This window comes from Haemorhous mexicanus, chromosome 20, assembly GCF_027477595.1.
Source record: "Haemorhous mexicanus isolate bHaeMex1 chromosome 20, bHaeMex1.pri, whole genome shotgun sequence".
Classification (NCBI taxonomy): Eukaryota; Metazoa; Chordata; class Aves; order Passeriformes; family Fringillidae; genus Haemorhous; species Haemorhous mexicanus.
In genome coordinates, this window is record NC_082360.1 from 5918716 (window position 1) to 5938640 (window position 19925).

Sequence of the window (19925 nt, forward strand, 5' to 3'; positions counted from 1 at the left end):
CATATGTTGAAAACTCTCCTGTGGTCTGGGCTGTGACTCTGTCTCCTGTGTTTACCAATAACCCAGGTGGAACAAATGCGATACAAAGACTCCCGCATTAAATTAATGAATGAGATCCTGGGTGGCATCAAGGTGCTGAAGCTCTATGCTTGGGAACCATCCTTTTCAGAAAAGGTCCTGGAGATACGGAAGAATGAACTGAAAGTTTTGAAAAAATCTGCCTATCTCAACTCTTTGTCCACCTTTGCCTGGATCAGCGCACCCTTCCTGGTAAATTAAATTTGCATGGCTCTCTAAGCTGTATAAGTGTACCCTTGAAGGATAAGCCTGAGGCTTTCTGCTTGCTAATGTACATAGAAATAAAATGTAAAGTTTTTGAATAAATTATTCACATCCTTTGATGCAGAGTTCCCTGTTCTCGAGAGCCCTTTGTTAATCAGTATTAAAGTGTTTTGTGATAAAGCCTGCCAGTGAAAGCTGGGAATAGCTGTCACAGGAGAATTTCCAACCACTTCAAAGTATTTCCCATAACAAAATAAAACTAGAATTTGAAACCTCAGAGAGATCTGTGAATAGCAAAATAGCAAAAGAATCTTTAATTAAGTCAGCCAGGGCAACGTCTGTCTTTAGCTCTCATTTCTACCTTTGTGTTGCAGTGCTCTGCTTGTTTTAGTGAGAGAGGGAGTTGTTAAATTATTCTACAGCTCAAAAAAGATTTAATGTGAAAACTGAAGCCCAAATGATAATGTTACCAACTCTGAAATGCATTTTCCTCAATTTTGTCTTTTCCTCTATTTTCTACTTCAGTGGACTGTGATACCTTTTGCAGAAAGGGTTTTGGTGAATAAAACCATTCAGATAAGTCCGTGGTCAAAACTATTCCCAGCCAGCTTTTCTTGAGATCTGAGGCCCAGCCCTGCAGGAATTATCTGATCAGCCTGAAGGTTCTGTCCCTTTGGTAGTTCCTTAAAGTCATTGCACTTCCTTCAGTGCACATTCCTGTTCCTGCTCATTGCCAGTTTGCTGCACAGGATGATCCTTCCACAGTGGATGGCCCCTGTTATACAGCAAACCAGCAAATAACTTGGATTTCACTTCCTTCTCTACTGATAGGTGAATCTCATTTGCTTAGCCTGCAGTTTACAATGGGAAAATTTGCTTGGGTGGAGCTGGAAGAAACCACAACCTGATAACAGCTTTTCCTTTTTATTTACCCAAGTCCTGTAGTTCACCTCTTGAAATTTTTAGTTCAACAGAATGTAGCCACTAGAAATCTGACAAGTCTTTTATTTTGTGAGCCCTTTTTCTGTACCTACTTGTCCACTTAGGACTTGACGTTTTTAAAGCATGTTGAAAAGGTCAGAAACAAGGAATTTTCCCAGTTTTGTGGTTGGTACTTTTATTTCCAAGATGCCTGTCAGGATTGAGTACTTTAAAAATGTCAGAATATACCAGACATCTTGCAGTAAACTCCCTTTCTGGCTTTCAGGTAGCATTGACAACATTTGCTGTGTATGTCTCTGTGGATGAGAAGAACATCCTGGATGCAGAAAAGGCTTTTGTCTCCCTGTCCTTGTTCAATATCTTGAAGTTTCCCCTCAATATGCTTCCACAAGTCATTAGCAACATTGCACAGGTAAGGAGGGCCTGGAGCACAGGTTGTTCTGAAAAACTTGAACTGAAAGAACATATCCTTGTTTTCTGGAATGCAGAGATCCCTTGCATCTGCCTGTTAGCTGCTTTTTCCTTCAATATCCTTTCCTGCTGTCCTGCATTGGAAAGTCTGACATCTTCTGAGTGAGCCTGTGTGAATTTTGCTCTGCTCTGATAAAGTCAGCATGGTGTGAGAAATTTCACTGTTAAAATCTTGAATCCCAGCATAAGACTCATTGAAGGGGAAGAATGACTCACTGTTCAGGAAGCCCATGGAAGCTCAAGGCATTGTGCATATGCTTGCTTTTTCAGTAGTAAGAGTATTAAGTCCTCATTAAAAGAATGATGAAATAATGCCACATTCTTTTCCTAGACAAGCGTTTCCCTAAAGAGAATTCAGCAGTTCCTGAGTCATGATGAACTTAATCCAAATTGTGTGGAAACAAAAGTGATTGCGCCAGGTAAAGATGTTGTTTTTTTTCTTAACTATGCAAATGCAGCAGACTTATCTCTCTTGGACTGGTTGAGCTATGAAAAAAGCCAAAAAGAAAATAACAATGGTAATTTTGGGTTTAAAAAAAGGGAAGAATCTCCTGCTCTGAAAAGTGTTTGGTGTTCAGGCTGTGTGGAAATCAGAAAAGTTTCTGGCCATATTTCTGAGCTGGTTGGCCCTGAGTTTGCATCTGCAGTGTACCAGATGCTAACAGCACTGAATGTGGAGTGCATCTGCTGACTATGGACAGCAAGACTCTTTCAAACCTTTCACACTGCACAAATGCTCAAGAACTTTGTGAACAGTTTTGATTACTTCTGTTCAAGACAGAAGTAGCCCCAAACAGTTGAGCAAGCTGGGTATGGCAAGCAAAAGGCTGCAGAGTGTCAAAGTTAATCTGATAAATCAAAGTAAACAGCATGCAGTGATCTCCTACTGATTTGAAAAGAGTTTCTGAAGTAAAGTTGCAGTGATGCTGAGCAGCACATGTTGGGAGCAGCCCCACCAGGGCAGGGTGAAGCAGGGCATCTTTTTGGCTCCCTAGATCTGTCAGGTCACAGTCTACAGCTGAAGTGACAGTCAGTTATTTTCACTGTGAAGAAACCTGTGCTTCCCATGTGCATGAGCGTGTGCTTCCCATGCCAGCAGAAAAGGGAAGTGCAGTAAATAAAAATCCCTCTGTCAGCCTGTTCTCAGTTATGCTGTTGTGAGTAACACATTTCCTGCCCCTCCTGTTGTTGTGTTTTTGCCACACAGGCAGTGCCATCAGTGTAAGAAATGCGACGTTCAGCTGGGGAAAGGAGCTTAAGCCAACACTGAAAGAGTAAGATTTCTTTGTGCAGTTGCACTACAATACCTACCTGGTCTCTGGCTCTTGAGAGGCCTGTTTGAAAGGTGTCTGGTAAGAACAATGCATCACATGTCAGCATCTCTTCGCCTTTAAAACATGGAGCTTGTGCCTCATGGTCTTTAAGCTTTATAGAACAGAGCTGTAAGGCTGTAACTCCACAGGAACCAGCATAAAATAGAAAGACAGGCTCCATAAATTCCTTAAATAGGCACTTTTTAACCAAAGCATTGTATAAATCAGATTGATCTGATGGATTTTGAAGGCAGTTAGGATGTCTGTGTTTGGACCTAGGTGTCCCAGCAGTGGTCTGTTCCTTGAAGAGGCTTGTGGCAGATTCATCTCTGTGGCAGTAGAAAGGCCATCTTCAGACTGTGGGGGTGAATGTTTTCTGCATTTGCCTACTTGAATTAACAGAAACAAAATTTGCCTGGAAGCATATATACCTTCTGTTATGCATCAGGATATATGCAAATAGAAGTTTGGCTTGATTTCACTAGTGAAAAGCGCTTTGGCAGCAAAGAGACTGTGTCTCTGTCAGTCATTTCTGTATCAGTTCACCTTCAGGGCCTAAAGTAGTACCTTTAAGAACACAGTGGGGAAAACAGTAAAGGATTTTAATTGGGGAAGTCCTGTTTTTCTTGTGTCATTGTGAATCCTATTTACCACCACAGGAAATATAGTTCTGAAGTGGCTTGAACATTTTTAGATGGGATGTATTCACTCACTACTTTTGTACATTTGCTTTTGGTTTTAAAATCAAGCACCAAAATACTTCTGGAAGATTGTCTGTTTTCAAAATGCTTATTAACTCAATTTGACTTGCTGATGGATTGATACAACACAGCAAAGAGTCTTAGAAGGCTTGTTAACAATCCTACTGCTTTAGCAGCCAGCAAGATAAATTATGCTGGGTTTTCATTTGCTCCTCAAGTTCTGGTTACAGTTGATTGTATGGAAGAAAGGGAGGAGAAAACCAGTGACCAATCTTTGCCTATTATATCCAGTCAGACTGTGACTGTGTATTTCAGCCCTGGTTTAAAGACCCCTGATGTCTTTAGTAAACTAATGTTCAATTAATTTCCAGCTTATTTCCTCCACAGTATCAATATGTTGATCCCCAGTGGTTCTTTGGTTGCCATTGTTGGCCATGTTGGCTGTGGGAAGTCTTCTCTGGTGTCTGCTCTCCTGGGTGAGATGGAAAAGCTGGAAGGAGAAGTGGCTGTGAAGGTTGGTGTTTTTTTATGAAACCATTTAATGATAGTAAGAAAATGTGCTGCTTATGCCTGCCCTTGCTTAGAATGCACCTCAGGCTCCAGAGGGAATTCTAGTTGCTCCTCTGGCAGCTTGTCTGCATGTTTGAGTTTTGTCCAGTTTTATATAAGGATAGTTTCCTGATTTAATCAATGATACATGAGCAGTTAGCACACATATACATATAATGTGAATGCATAGAAACCATGTACATGCTGAAGATCTTACTCAGAGCATGAATTCCTGCTTGTTATGAGTCAGAGATTTTCTCTCTCCTTTTTCTAGGGTTCTGTTGCTTATGTGCCTCAACAAGCCTGGATCCAGAATGCCACGCTGAAAGATAACATTTTGTTTGGCCAAGCTCCTAATGAGGAAAAATACCAAGATGCCCTGGAGGCCTGTGCTTTAAAAACTGATCTAGAAGTGCTGCCAGGGGGAGATCAAACTGAGATAGGAGAGAAGGTAATTTTTTTAGGTTGATTTTTTTTTTTTTTTTTCAAGTCAGCCCTCCCTGGTGATTCCTGCTCTAGCTAAGGAGAGAATACTGTAAAGTCAGCACTTCATTTGATTTGATCTTCACAATGGCATCCCTGCTACAATCAACACCAAAACATGCAGGGCAGTTGTCTGGAAAGCACTTGACTTGAACGTTTTCTTAACTTCAGGCTTGTGTGTGTATTGTGGTGCAGAATTTATACATCCAGCCCTGGAAAATCAGAGTGCCCTCTATTTGTCATGAATTGTAAAGGTGCATATGTCCAGAATCACTGAAGGCCTTCTTTTTCCTGTAGGGATAAAAAGGGAGGGAACAGATGGTTGTGCTTCAAGTGAAAAAAAAAAGATTCTGTCTTTACCAACAAAGATATTCTTTTTTCATAGGCTACTGAGTTTGAGCTAGATTACATGAAATGGTGTGGAGATGGGGATTTGTGTGTAAAAGGAAATATGTGGAAGATGTTCCATGTGCCACAGCCCTGCTTTGAAAATTGCATTTTACATCCTGGTTGACAGTTTTGCTTTTTGTAGTTTTGTGTTTTAACAGTTCCCTTTAGGAGCTTATTAAAAAGAGATTTACTGCATCTCCAGTTTGCTGGGTGAGCAGAAAGTTTGGCAATGAACAGGCAGATCTAGAGGCATTCTGTGCCTGTCTCTGGGTGGGTTATTCTCTTCAGCGTTTCATGTTTCAATTTAGCACCCAAGTGCCAGACTAGGTGAGAACCATGAGAAGTCAGAGCTTTTGTGTGGCAAGTTTTGTTCTCTCCTGTCTCTCTCCAGGGCATCAACCTGTCAGGGGGGCAGCGGCAGCGTGTGAGCCTGGCCCGTGCCGTGTACAGCAGCTCAGATATTTTCCTGCTGGATGATCCCCTCTCCGCTGTGGACTCGCACGTGGCCAAGCACATCTTTGACAAAGTCATCGGCCCGGATGGGGTCCTGAAGGGAAAAGTAAGCTGCTGTTTAGATCCTCTTAAAAATGCACACAAGCTCAGGAACACAGAAGCTGTTTCACTGCCCAGGCCTGAGTGACAGCTCCTTCCTGAAATTCTGTCTGTAGCTGGCAACGTGGGTACCTTTCCTCACAGCCCAGGCTGTGGCGAAACGCTGCTCACACATGTCCAGGAATGCTGTGGTCTGGTCAGAACATGTATAGGCAGAATCCTGTCCTGTCTTTTAAACTCCCTCCTCTACAAGATCTGCAAAAAACAAGGGAACGTGCACAGGCTGGTGGTGTTAATTGTTGTTTCTTGGGGGCAGCGCAGCCAGGAAGCTGCACCAAATACGGATGTTACAGAGGATTTTGGCAACAACAACCCAAACTTCAGTGATTTCGCTGCACCTTCCACTCCTGCTGCCATCTTCTCAGATCATCTCGAAGCTCAAAAGGGAGGGGCTGCAAAGAAAATCATCATAAGGGAAGGAGGGAATGATAATTCAGTGTGCTTACTTTCCTCTCTGTTTTTGTCAGCAGTAGGAACAAAGTGAGTTCATGTACATCATGCCAAGCTGATTTGCCTAATGTAGACAGTGTTATTTCACTGGGCATTTCAGCTTGACACAATAATTCATTCCCTGTCCCAAAAATGTATTTGGCTTGCTGAGTACTGTCAGTCCCCACAGTGCAAATGAAGGATATGTGGTTTTTTTTTTTCCTTTTCCCTATCCAGACCCGAATCCTGGTAACCCATGGCATTAGCTTCCTGCCTCAGGTAGACCATATATTTGTCCTGGTAGATGGCAAAATCTCTGAAATGGGATCTTACCAAGAGCTTCTGAAACAAAACAAGGCCTTTGCAGAATTCCTCCGGAATTATGCACTGGATGAAGACATTGAAGAGGATGAACCAACAAGTATAGTATTATTTTTTTTAAAAACATGTTTTCTTCTCTCAACAAGATTACAGATATTTTCTCTGTAAAGTGTCCCCTGGTTCTTCATGGCATTTGCCTTTCTGTACTACTGTGAAAATTATTGTCAGTGGCCAGGTCTGTATTACTGAGAAATCTTTTCACGAATATCTTTCAAAATTTTGTGTGGCTTGTCCTAGAAGAAAGCAATCTTGTCTTAGAAATTATTTTAAACTTGGGAATTTATTTTACAATTAGAAATGTCAAGCTCAGCAAGAAGAGACAGTAGCCAAGAATAAACTGGGCTTGCTATGAAAGGGGCTACCTAGAGTCTGGTGTGTTTTTATATGTGATTGGGGTATTTTTCATATAGCAAAGTCCAAATGAAATTTTAATTTTGGGTTGCTTTTCACCTTGGTTTGATTCTGACAAAATGATGCAAGATAAAAGCATTCTGGTGGATTTTTCCCCTGGGTGATAGTATTTTCATGCTCTGTTAATACAGCACTGCTGCTCTCCAGCCTGGTGGAAGGAGCATGCATGGCACCTTCCAGCCACAGCACAGGCTTGCAGGACTCCTGATGTGACTCCCCCAGCCCAGGCTCATGCCTAGAATGTGTCCAATAAGTGAATTTAGCTAGAACCAACTCTTAACACAGGCAATAGCCTGGGATTCTGATGGGTTAAAGCAATGTGACAAAAATGCATTTGGCAGCCAACCTACTCAAAAGATCTTTGCAATTTCGTTAGAAGTGATGCACAGAAGGGATATACACAAAGCTGGGGGGAGCTTATGCACTATGATTTTACTGGGAGGGATTTTGTTTTCATGACTCTTCCTTTTTATATCCATCTTTCTCTGTGCTTTCATATGACAGAAAATTGAGGTGTGATCTTGTCTTGCAGTGCTGGAGGAGGAGGAAGTGCTGCTGGCTGAAGACACCCTGAGCATCCACACAGACCTGGCCGATAACGAGCCTGTGACAAATGAGGTCCGCAAACAGTTTCTTAGGTAAACACGAGGTCCTTGCTTTTCTAGTCTGTGTCTGGGGTAAAAAACATCTTTCAGTTGTCAATCACATTCTGCTTTTCCATCTGGGCTTCAGTTTCCTCGATTTCCTCTCATAAATAAATCGGTTTAGTATCCTTTTAAAAATAAATGTGAACACACAAGAAGATCAAACATCTATTCCTTCAGTATTCTTTTCAGTCTGGACTGAACTAATTTCTAAAAGCAGCTCTCTGGTTCTCAGGTAACAAACACCACTGTGTGTATTTACCCACACAATGGTGAACTGCTGCCAGATGTGTGAAAAATAAAGTCCTTTCATTGCACCTTTCCATTGGGAGCCTTGGAAATCTTTGAAGGTTTTTATAATCATACCCATAGGTGCTGTCCAGCTACTGCTGATATGGAAACAGAGAAGCTCAGGGTTTAGTTTGAAATGTCTGCCTTGCCATGAAGCCTCTAAAGGCTGTGGCAGAGCCTGAGTTCTTTAGGAAAGGCCTTTCTTAGATCCTGTATTTCTGGCATCCCTGAACATGCAGAGAGGTGAAAGAAGCACCCACAGCTGTGAGTGAGGCTGGCATGGGAACTTAGTGGAAGAGCTGGGAATAAATCCAATTCACTACATCCCAGCCTTGCCTTAGCACTGCCACAATATGCCCTTTTTCTCCCAATGACTCCTTTGTTTTAACTAGGCAACTTAGTGTAGTGTCTTCTGAGGGAGGAGAATGTCCCAACAAAATGTCAACAAAACGAAGAGTCTGTGAGAAGAAGCCAGCAGAGCCTCCTCTTCCAAGAAAAAGTGCTAATGAGAAACTTATTCAGGCTGAAACCACTGAAACAGGCACGGTATGGTTTGATTCCCCCCTCTCCTTTTCTACCTTGGTTTTTTTTCTGTTTAAAAAAAAAATCCCCTTTATTTTAACATTAGATCCAGTTCTGTTAAATATGTGTATAAATCACAACTGCAGGCTTTAGGCATTAATCTGGTGGCCACTGACCATTCAGTTTAGGGATTTTGGCAGAGATTTTGACATCTAGGTAGCTCTATATACTTAGGAGAACAAAAAAAAAGGAAAAAATAATCTCTTCCATTTCCCTCCACAGTCACCCAACACTGCAGAGCCCTGCATTCCATCAGCCCTACCTTTGTCTCACAGAGCTTTCAGCACTGTTGGTTTTTAAACTGTTTGGCTGCTGCTGACTCCAGCTGCCGCACTGGGTTACACAAACCAGCTGCCTCTGGGTGCCAGTGAGGCTGTTCTGCCTAAATACCTGCCAACCCAAGTACAGAGCACTTTGTGCTTGTAGGTACAAAGGGGCTGTATTCCTCCTGAGTAGGGCCAGGGAGAGAAATGGGAGTAAGAAAAAAGAGAAGATGGGAACACAAAAGTCAAAGAAAGAAGCAGAAAGGAGCAGCAGATGGAAGAGGAGCAGGGAGGTTTGATTTAAAAAAAGCCCCTTCCCTTCACTTCAGAAGGCTCAGTGTGTCCTGTTTAATCTGATGTACATGGTCCATGGCACAGACCTGCTTTTTCTGTGGATTATTTTAGCCTTCAAAGTCACTAATCAACAACACTTGTTCTTTTAATTAATCCTCCTTATGCTTTTTTCTAAGCACTGAGTTTTGTCCTGAGTGTCTGTCTCATTTTGCTTCTGTGCCTTTCTCTGCCTTTTTGCACTACCTTAGAGACAGCACCTTCACTTCTTGCCATAAACATAATCTGTTTATGTTCTTGTTGGATTGCATTAGCATTTGCTACCTCATTTAAGTTGCTGTGAAGACGCAGAGTGGAGGCATGTTCAACACTTTTCCTTAAATAGGCCATTTAAAGTTGTCTTGAGTATGATACTCCTGCCAAGTTGCTTCTACTTCCTGAAAATCTTGGCTCCTATTCTTATTATCCATCCTTTATTGCTATTTGATCTGGCTTCTTTCTTTCCTTTTTTTTCCCCCCCTCTGGCATAGTCTTAAAAACTAAAACCCCACGAAAGTAATGAAATACCGATCCTCAACATGGAGGAGAAGAGTATTTCAGAGAGGTTTCTGACTTGTTTTGAAAGCCATCATCCTGACATGGAGCTCAGGCAGATGAACCTTTCTCTGTGGTGTTTAGGAGCTGGGGCAGTTTTGAGTTAGGCTGGTGTCAGAGTGTGTTAAAGTTTTGTCAGCAGTTCCTCTCACAAAGAATGCTTCTATCTCGTAATTCTCTCTAAACTCCTTGTGTGGGTTGTGCAAATCAGCTTTAGTGTGTGATTTTGCAGGTAAAGCTAGCGGTGTTCTGGCAGTACATGAAGGCTGTCAGCCCTGTCATTTCTTTGGTGATCTGTTTCCTGTATTGCTGTCAAAATGCTGCTGCCATCGGGGCCAACGTGTGGCTCAGTGACTGGACCAATGAACCGGTAGTAAACGGGACTCAGCGCAACACAGCCATGAGAATTGGGGTCTACGCTGCCCTGGGCCTCTTGCAAGGTGAGGGCAGGTAAAATGCCCCAGTGTTTTGGAATGAGGTATTAGGTCACAAAGCCATGGCACGAGTTGCTAGTGGTCCAAAAGGATGGTAAGTTTAGATTACATGTTAGGAAGAAATTATTTATTGTGCTGGAAGTGAGGACCTGGCACAAGGTGCCCAGAGAAGCTGTGGCTGCCCCGTCCCTGGAAGTATCCCAAGGCCAGGTTGGATGGAGCTCTGAGCAGCCTAGGATAGTGGTGTTGGGGTTGGAGCTGGGTGATCTTAAAGGCCCCTTCCAACCCAAACCATTCTATGATTCTATGAAAATTGCCCCACAACTCCTATAATAAGCAAGGGCGCTCATGTAACCTTGAGCTACACAGTCTAACACTTTTAATTTTGTTATGAAGCCCTTGGAGGGGATTGAACAGGTGATGTAATAGCTTGAGAGAGGCAAGTTGGAAAGAAAACATGAAAACTTCAGTGCAGAAGGGAATGAAGGGTCGGGATGAAGTTGTAACATTAGGACATCATATAGGATTGTGGAAAACAGCAGGAAGATGGTTGTGTGTCTGTTTTCCATAGAGAGGATGGTGAATCCTGTGGATGTTCCTGTGCCTTAGACAGCAGTGGATGCACTGTTGATGTGCACAGGAAGAGAGGGTGGGCAGGGAATAAAGAGAAGTAGAACAAGCTTGGAGCACAACAGGAACTGTCAAGGGTCAGGGAAGCTGTGAATCGTAGACATCATGGGGTAACACATCTGCTCCTCACCTGCCAGGGCTCATAGTGCTGATCTGCTCCTTCACCCTGGCCATGGGGGGCATAAATGCTGCCCGGATCCTCCATGCTGCGCTGCTGGAGAACAAATTCCGCACCCCACAGTCCTTCTATGACACCACCCCGACTGGGCGCATCATCAACCGTTTCTCCAAGGACATTTACATCATCGATGAGGTCATCCCACCCACCATCCTCATGTTCCTGGGGACCTTTTTCACATCCTTGTCCACCATGATCGTTATAATAGCAAGCACTCCGCTCTTTGCTGTGGTTATAGTCCCACTGGCAGTTCTCTACTTCTTTGTTCAGGTAACTGGAAAAATATGTGACAACTATTGCAATTATTCCATTCCTTTTTTTTTTAGGGAAAACAACATTGATTTGGGGGTAAAATGGAAATACCTGAAGTAGCTATGTGTTTGTATAAACAAAACTTTTTTTATTTTTTTCAGAAAAAGAAATGTCCTGCAAGATGTGGCCATAAAATAGATAGACATAAACTTTTTTAGCTTTTAAGTAATAAAAAGTAAGCTTACTGCTAGAGCCAGCACTGCAGTGCATGTCAATATATTAAAGTGTGGATATATTTGACATACTGATAAGTTTTCAAGGTAGTGAGGAATTAAAATGTTGAAAATAGAAAGCATCAATTTTATTGATTTCTGAGCCATATTCAAGCTTATTTTACAGACTGTAAATAGAGACCTGATAATGGAGGTGCAAATGCACAGTTTGTTTTCTTGGAAAATGAGGCTCCTACAAATGGATTAATTCTGCTTGATTATATTAACTAAATTTAAAGGGACATAGATAAATTCAACTTTCAGTCTACAGAAATTGCAGTTACCCAACACTCTTTTGTGAAATGATGTAAGGGTAACTTTCTTGATACTCTTCTTGATTTTGGACAATATTTTTAGAGGGTTGAAGTGCATTAGTAGCAATCTCCTTTAAATCCTTAACCTAAGAAATTCTTCTCTGTTGATTAAAAAACTGAAAGTATTTAATGAACCTTTCAATTTCCTGTGAAAAATGGCAGCGATTCTATGTTGCAACCTCCCGCCAGCTGAAGCGCCTGGAGTCTGTGAGCAGATCCCCTATCTATTCCCACTTCTCAGAGACTGTGTCAGGGGCCAGTGTCATCAGAGCCTACAGGAGAGTGAAGGCCTTCGTGGACATCAGTGATCTGAAGGTAGATGAAAATCAGAAGAGTTATTATCCTGGCATAGTGTCAAACAGGTAAAACATAATTTCTTGTTTCCACTTAAATAACCCTGTTTGCAAAATTGGTCCCAGGCAACCTTTTCTCATACTGCTTACCCCTGCATTCTTCCCAGGTGGCTGGGCATCCGAGTTGAGTTTGTGGGGAACTGCATTGTCCTCTTTGCTGCCCTTTTTGCTGTGATTGGTAGGAACAGCCTGAATGCTGGCCTGGTGGGACTGTCAGTGTCTTATGCGTTACAGGTACATGTTACAGCTTTATTGGGGGGTGTACATTTTTGTAGATGATATATCACACACATATATATATTTATATATATGTGGATATATTAGTAATAATGTAAGTGTATGTTAAAGCTGGAGTTAATAAGGGAATAATTAAAATGAGTAGTGGGATGTTTGGAAAACAGAGATTCACAGTGGATGCTGAAATCATCAGCACGCTCACTTGAAGGAGGATCTCAGGGCACTTCGAGAGCATCAAGGCTGTGTTGCACCCCAGTACCCTTAGGGGTGGCACATGAGAGACACAGAAAGTGCCAGAACATCAAGAACAGACCATTTGAGCAGTGTGGCCTAATGTGTTGTGCATCAATCCTGCTGTTTAGCACATTGGTGTGTCCAGGTAATTACAGGCAGATCGGTAGGATTTATAATTAGACAAGGCAAACTGTAGTGACCCAGGCTGTGGAGAATGTAGCAGATTTAATGGCCTCACTCTTGCCAGAAGCATTTTAGATACCCTGAGTATGCAAAGTTGCTTTTAGCAGTTTTCCAGTGAAACACATGATTTGGAGAATGACTTCCTTCCAGCTTTTTTTGAGAGGGGCAAGTGTTAAATCAGCAAGAAACACCATCATAATCTTCACATTCAAGCACTTGAAAATCTGTATATTTCTTGTCCCAATAACTGTATTAACTTTAATGCAAAGGTAATTATCTCGTTTGTAGCATTAATGTAAATCCATGTCTCAATAGCAGTGTCTGCTGTTGTTGGGGTTTTTTGGGGTAAGGTTTTTCTGTGGCTTTTTTGGGGGTTTTTGGTGTTTGGTTCATGCTGGGGTTTTGTTTGTTTTGGGGGGGGTTGTTGTTTTGGGGGGAGTTGTTTTGGTTTTGTTGGAGGGTTGTTTGTTTTGAAGCTTTGTTTTGGTTTTGTTTTGGTTGTGTGGTTTTTATTATATGTGTTGTTCCTCTGTGGGTGATATTTTGTTCCTTGTCTTCCCCAAGGTGACCTTGTCTCTGAATTGGATGGTCCGAATGACTTCTGAACTTGAAACCAATATTGTGGCTGTGGAAAGAATAAAAGAGTATTCAGAAACTGAAACAGAGGTCAGCTTCCATAAGTCCAGCATGCTCCGCAACAAGATGAAAATTTTAATTCACACATTTACATGGTCTTTCTTGAGGCTCCTGAGAGACGGTTCCTGCTCTGAGTTATCATTTAACCTGAACAAATGTCATGCTCTGAACTGTAGTTTATTCAATCATTGCTCCAAATTATTATTGCTGTCATGCAGCCTGTGCTTAGCACCTCATTTTCTGCTGTTGTGAGTGGCTGTAGCATAGGAGATGAGTTTCACATCAGATATTGGTCCCTTTGTGTTTGAAGTGTTTGATGCACAGTCTCACCTGTGTTCCATGGTCCTGCTCATGAGCAGAGCTGCAGTACAATTATCAGATCTTACACATGTTTTCAATAGTACTTCAATTTAATCAACTTAATCAGTCCTCACCTCCCATGAGAAATCATCTTTAGGAACACTGTACTGCTAATCCAGGAAATCATCCAATTGCCTACCTTTGCTGCCAGAGACTTCTGAAGCTGGCAGATGGAGCTGTTCCAGGAAAGTTGCTCTCTGGACACACTGGTTTGTTAGTCCTATGTGCACACTAAGAATTAAGAAATGGAGGAGAGCTGCAGTTCTGGAGATCAAATATTTAACCTGGAACAAAAAAGGTAGCTAGACAAGATGTGTGATATGTTTTATAAACCATAGCTTGAGCTGGCAGAAAACTAGCAGTGTTCTGTTAAAGTTGATGGGAAAATATTCGTATCCATTGAGAATTCATCCCTCTGTGCTCAGAGTTTTTTCCTGTTAACTTCACAGCGAAAACAGATGGGTGGATACTTAGGACCCCATGTTTTTTCCCCATTATTAGAAATTTATTTGATGATGGAGATTTCATTTATCAGATAAAATGCTTTTATTCTGATCATGAATTATTTTTTCTCAAGCCTGTGTGAAGCATTTCTGACTTCTGTTTCCCTCAGGCTCCCTGGATCATTGAGGGCAAGAGTCCCCCAGAAAACTGGCCATCCAAGGGAGAACTGGAGTTTGTGAATTATTCAGTGAGGTACAGGAAGGGCCTAGATCTGGTGCTGAAGGATCTAAACCTCCAAGTGCATGGTGGGGAAAAGGTGAGTTACCAGCTGAATGTCTGATAGAACTTTGCTCTGGGCCTCCAGTGACAACTGTGGAGTAGAGGAGAGGGTCTAGAGGAACACTGATGCCAGTGCAGGAGCCAGCTGTGACACCTGTGCTGTCCATGTGCCAGCATCCTGGCTGGAAAGCAGTAGAGTGAATTGCATGGGACTTTCTGGGCTTTTTCTTCACTTTGACTTTCCCTGTGAAATTTTTGGTATGGAAGGAAATGACATTCTTTGCTTTCTTGATCAGGAAATTGCTTTTATTCTGGGAGAGTAATTTCTTCATGCTTTGATGGAAAGTTCTAAGGTTTGCCTGCTGGAGACAGGATAATTAGCATGGGAAAGTCCTTTCCTGAACAGGCTATTGCTGAAAAATAGAATTGCCCTTATTCTAATCAGACAGGATGACAGTATCCTTCTGGCATGGAAATACACGTGCTTACCATAAGGTGGGAATTGCCCTTAGAGAGACTTTATTTCTTTCCTTGAGTGACTGGACCTACCATAGGTGTCCCAAATCACCCAAAGTTATGTAGGATGGCTCTAGGCCTGTGTTATTAATTTTATTCATGACATGTGATACTTATATGGAATATCATTCCAACTACAGGAATGGGAATAAGTATATCACAGTGTACCCAGGGTTTGTAAGGAAGGATGGGACATTCTTTCTTAGATTCAGATCTTCAGTCAAACCTCTTAGAAGAATTTTGGGGGGTTGTTTGGGAGTTTTTTGTTGGCTGTTGTTTTCTTCTAAACTATGTGCTTTGTTGTTAAACCTGCAATTTGTTGTAGATTGGAATTGTTGGCAGAACTGGTGCAGGGAAGTCCTCCATGACGCTCTGCCTCTTTAGGATCCTGGAAGCTGTAAAAGGGGAAATTAAGATTGATGGTGTGAAAATTTCAGAAATTGGTCTCCATGACCTTCGATCAAGGCTAACAATTATTCCTCAGGTACTGTTTCTGTGTGTCACAATGAAGGACTGTTTTCTAGCAGCTTAACAAACCATAAATAATGGTTTATCCAAAGAGGAAGATGTTTTGTTACACTCAGAAAATTGTTTCAGAAAAACAAACTATTTATACTTTATAAGGTGGCAGGATGGGACCAGTCAAACTGGGTGATAAAAAAGGATTTAGGATAAACCATCTTTGTAGCTGAAAGTTGAGTTGGAAGTGTATGATGTAAAGTATTTTCAGAGAAGATGGGATTGGGAAGTAGCCTACCTGCAATGCAATGGACACCTCAAAGCGGGAGCCCATAGTATCTGTACTTAAAACAGCTAAAGCACTTGTCTAATGAAAATTGGTTTTATATTCAGGATCCTGTCCTCTTTTCTGGAACACTGAGAATGAATCTGGACCCATTTAATAAGTATTCAGATGAAGAAATATGGAAAGCACTTGAACTGTCTCATTTGAAGAGGTTCGTCAGCAGTCAGCCATCCATGCTGGACTATGAGTGCTCAGAGGGTGGAGAGAATCTTAGGTAAGGAATGCCTTGACTAGAGCATACACTGAGCTGTCATTCAGCTGTGACAGGGGCTGACATTGGTCTGTCGTATCTGAAATGATTCAGGCACCTGTTTCTGTTCCAAGAAAGCCACCAATGTTCAAACATTTGCCTCTTCTTCTGCCTCTGCTGCAAATGATCTGATTCTTCTCTCAAACCCAAATCCCATCTTGTCAGAAAGAAGTTTTAGAAGTTTTCACATTTGGCAGGATGTTAGGGACAGGCAGCCCCTTAAACACATTTTGGTAGGAAGGGAATGCCATGATAACATTACTACGGTGTTGAGTAAGAGTTCTCTGCCTGACGCTTTAGCAATGTTTATTTTCCATTACTATTTTGAAAGGCCCATGAAGACAAGACTGGGGATGATAAAATGCCATGTTCTGATATGCTTCATTGGCTTATAAGGCTGTGGTGTCACCGGATTGCCTGTGATCAATGTTCATCTCCTTCCTCATGCTGCAGACCCTCAGAGACTGAGTCTGGACTATGTTTGTGGCAGGGGAGGAAGTCTGGGTTGCTCAGATATATTTATATATTTTATTTTATATGGTAGAAAGGACTTCCAGCCTCATAACATTTTATCTTCCTTTTTATTTTGTTTTTCTTAAGTTTGCACATGCTCAGTGTTATCAGAACTTTGAGTGTTTCTGAAAGCTTGGGCAGAAATGTTGCATTAGCTACCCTGGCTTTTCTCACAGTGATAAAAGGCACATTTGGTGGCTCTGCCAGTACAGGGCCAGGCAGTAAGTGATACTATCACTGTTAGCGTAGGCATGCTGCAGCCTGCATGTGTGAGCTATAGGGCTGACAGAACAGACAGCTTGCAAAATATTTCAGGGGTTTTTGGGTAGCACTATGAATGACCTGCTGAGCACAAGTGGCTGTGAGCACTGGGGAGCTGGGGACAGTGAAAGGCTGTCTGTGCTTTCAGTGTTGGCCAGAGGCAGCTCGTGTGCCTGGCCAGAGCTCTCCTGCGCAAAACCAGGATCCTGATCCTGGATGAAGCCACGGCTGCCATTGACCTGGAGACAGATGACCTCATCCAGATGACCATTCGGACACAGTTTGTGGACTGCACAGTGCTGACCATTGCACACAGGCTGAACACAATCATGGATTACACCAGGTAAGATCTCTGAGTAGCGCATGGTGGGCTCATGGCTTTGCTGGGGATGTGAAGCAGCACTTCAAAGGGTCTGGTTTGTCTCTAGACATGAACACTGGTTCTCTTGTCAGGCAGTGTGTATGCAATGATGTGCTATATCATCCCAGAATTTCCAGTCCTGACTTTGCCTCTCTTGGCATAGGAAACAGGTTCTATATTCAGAAACCAGAGCTGTGCAGGGGACACTGCCCAGGGACACTCCTGAGACTGTCTGGAAGCTTATGGAACCTTTTTAAACCAGCAGCTGCTGTAACTTCTTCACTAACAGCATGCCAATTTAATTACTTGAAAATATATTACTATTCTTCATGAGCCTTTATCTCCTTGGCTTTCTGGAACTATGGTTTCAGTTCCAGATGCTTTTTTTCCCCTCTACTTGCCCCTGGGAGACAGTCACTGTCCTGTAACTTTTTAGTCAAGCAGCAGCTCAGGGAGAATGTTTATCATCTGTTGTGTTTTAACATGTGAAAATAATTGAAGAAAACAAAAGCAAGGCAAAGATTAGAGAAGTTTGCTTTGTGACACAAACGGGTACCACATTCCTTGTGAGGAATTTTCTGACACGTCTTTCCCCCCCCCACCATCTTTTGTTTTGTACAGGGTTCTTGTTCTAGACAACGGGACCGTAGCTGAATTTGACACACCTGCAAACCTTATAGCAGCAAAAGGTATTTTTTACAGTATGGCCAAGGATGCTGGACTGGCTTGAAGAGAAGACCCCTTGGGTTTTGGTTTGGTGGGTTTTTTAATATTACTGACTTGCCACAAAAGTGACTTGTGAATGTACTGTAATTTACAAAACAGGTTTTGTAGTAGACTCAACTTGTGATATGTGAACAAAGAATTTTACAATTATAAGGACCAGGAAGTAAATTTTACATTTTAAAATATTTTCTATATACATAAAGTATTTTATTACATGCTTTTTTCCTGAAGAATGACAAATATTCTGCCAAGAAAATGTATGTACCACAGCACAATTATGTACTGCATTCAGGTTTATAATTAGTAAATTATATTAATGGTACAAAATACACCTGAGTTGTGTGTTTTCTGCATAAGGATTCATGGGATTTGAAGTGAAAAGACAGGCCTAGTTAAGCTGACTCAGCTGAGTAACTGTGAAATGCTGTGTAATCTCTGAGTGGTTCCAACCTATTCCTTTCAATATTTCCCCCAGGACAAGGGAGTCCTTGGGACCTTTAGGATCCCTGTCCAGGGCAACTTTGGCATTATAAAATTCTTCTTCAGCCTATGAAGCAACATGTATTTAAAGCTAAACCTACAAATAGCTTCATATAAAACATTAACTACACAGATTTTTTCCAATTCAGTAGACCCCACACTAGCTCACAGGGACATGACTGGACCAGAGGTATCAGAAGTATGTCTTTGGGTAGGAAGTCACTAAGAGTGACTGTATGTCTTTGGGTAGGAAGTCACTAAGAGTAAGTCTTCACTTAAGTTGAACGTGCATACTGAGACAGGTGTGTATTTAGTTTATCTTGTTCAACACTTAATCATCTAAAATAATGGGTGATTTGTTTTGCAGAAATAATTACCTATTTTATATTGATAATTAGGCCTCTTGAGATAAAAGGAGGCCTGCGTTCAAACAGCATTTGCTGCTAGAATCTGCTAGAACCTCTTTCACTTTAGTTGTTTGTGTCTAAGATTAAGCACTCCAGAAGACCACCCAGCAAGAAAAAGTACCTATGTTTTACCAGAAGGAAAGCACAGAAAAATTTTGAGAACACAAAAATAATAATTTGTTAATTCTTACAGATTATACTTCTTAAATAGAAAACCAAATCTGCAGCCAAGCATTTATTAAACATTAATATTTCATATAGCAGAGCACAAAGTAATGAATTATTTATCACACACAGAATGTAATGGTTATACACTGATGGGATTGAGGAGTGTTAATAGTATCTTCCTGGTATAAACTGCACAAGGTATAAAAATATTCCTGGGAATGCACAGATAGGAATCAGCACTTGTGCAAGGTTGCTGCCCCAACAGCTGAGCTTTCCTTTAGGGGGGATCTTACTGGTTAACTCTGAGTCCTCCTGGATTCAGCCAGTGCTTGAACCATCCTGTGCTGGGGAGAAGGCAGCAGCCAGGGTGGCATGAGGAATGACAATTTTATTATTCCATTACAGAGAACTTAATATTCCACCAACAATCTGGTATAAAGCCAGGTATTATCAATGATTGGGACTATGTTTGACCTCTGTCACTTTGCAGAAAAGGCTTTATCAGTTGCCAAAACCTTCTGTATTCATTTGGGAAGACTGAGCTTCAGTGTGGTGAGTGGGCACAAAGAGAATTCAGGTGTTAGCAGGGATCTGTGCTGGCAGCTGAGCCCCGGCCGGGAGCCTGACGGCAGGTTGGGAGCTCCCTCTGGTGTGCTCTCTGGGGACAGTTCCCACTGGACTGGCGGTGACACAGGCAGCTGCTGTCCCTAACCTGCCGCAGCCCCCAGGACAGGCTGTGCTTGGTACCCAGCTCCAGGCACAGGGACTCAGCCCAGGACTGCCCCCAGCAGCTGCATGGACACTGCACAGCCTGCTCAGGCTCTGAACTCTGACACAAGACAAAAGATAAATTCCTTTGGCAGCCGTAGTTTCCAAAGAAACTGGGGGGAAGGTGAAGAAACAGGAAAACTCAGACCAGTTTGGTACATTCTGTTTGCCTGTTACATCTCATACTTTAGTTTATTCATCTAATCCACAGCACCTGCTTTTCATGTGGCCTAGC

At 42.1% G+C, this 19925-nt stretch overlaps 1 protein-coding gene across 2 annotated transcripts in view; it reads left to right on the forward strand.

Annotated features, from left to right (window-relative positions):
• Positions 1-18194, forward strand: part of ABCC3 (ATP binding cassette subfamily C member 3) — a 47258-nt gene extending 29064 nt beyond the window's left edge. The window contains exons 12-31 of one of the 2 annotated variants that reach the window (XM_059864664.1): positions 67-270; positions 1490-1636; positions 2027-2114; positions 2903-2969; positions 4097-4223; positions 4533-4709; positions 5523-5690; positions 6410-6593; positions 7497-7602; positions 8292-8445; positions 9862-10069; positions 10831-11141; positions 11872-12071; positions 12170-12296; positions 13281-13382; positions 14326-14472; positions 15277-15435; positions 15804-15970; positions 16929-17123; positions 17763-18194. In XM_059864664.1, the coding sequence (XP_059720647.1) occupies positions 67-270; positions 1490-1636; positions 2027-2114; positions 2903-2969; positions 4097-4223; positions 4533-4709; positions 5523-5690; positions 6410-6593; positions 7497-7602; positions 8292-8445; positions 9862-10069; positions 10831-11141; positions 11872-12071; positions 12170-12296; positions 13281-13382; positions 14326-14472; positions 15277-15435; positions 15804-15970; positions 16929-17123; positions 17763-17871 (3147 nt within the window). In that variant the 3' untranslated portion in view covers positions 17872-18194. Of the gene's footprint in view, positions 1-66; positions 271-1489; positions 1637-2026; positions 2115-2902; positions 2970-4080; positions 4224-4532; positions 4710-5522; positions 5691-6409; positions 6594-7496; positions 7603-8291; positions 8446-9861; positions 10070-10830; positions 11142-11871; positions 12072-12169; positions 12297-13280; positions 13383-14325; positions 14473-15276; positions 15436-15803; positions 15971-16928; positions 17124-17762 lie in introns of those variants that run through there. The other variant, XM_059864665.1, reaches the window with a different exon arrangement.
• Positions 18195-19925: the final 1731 nt, after the last annotated feature.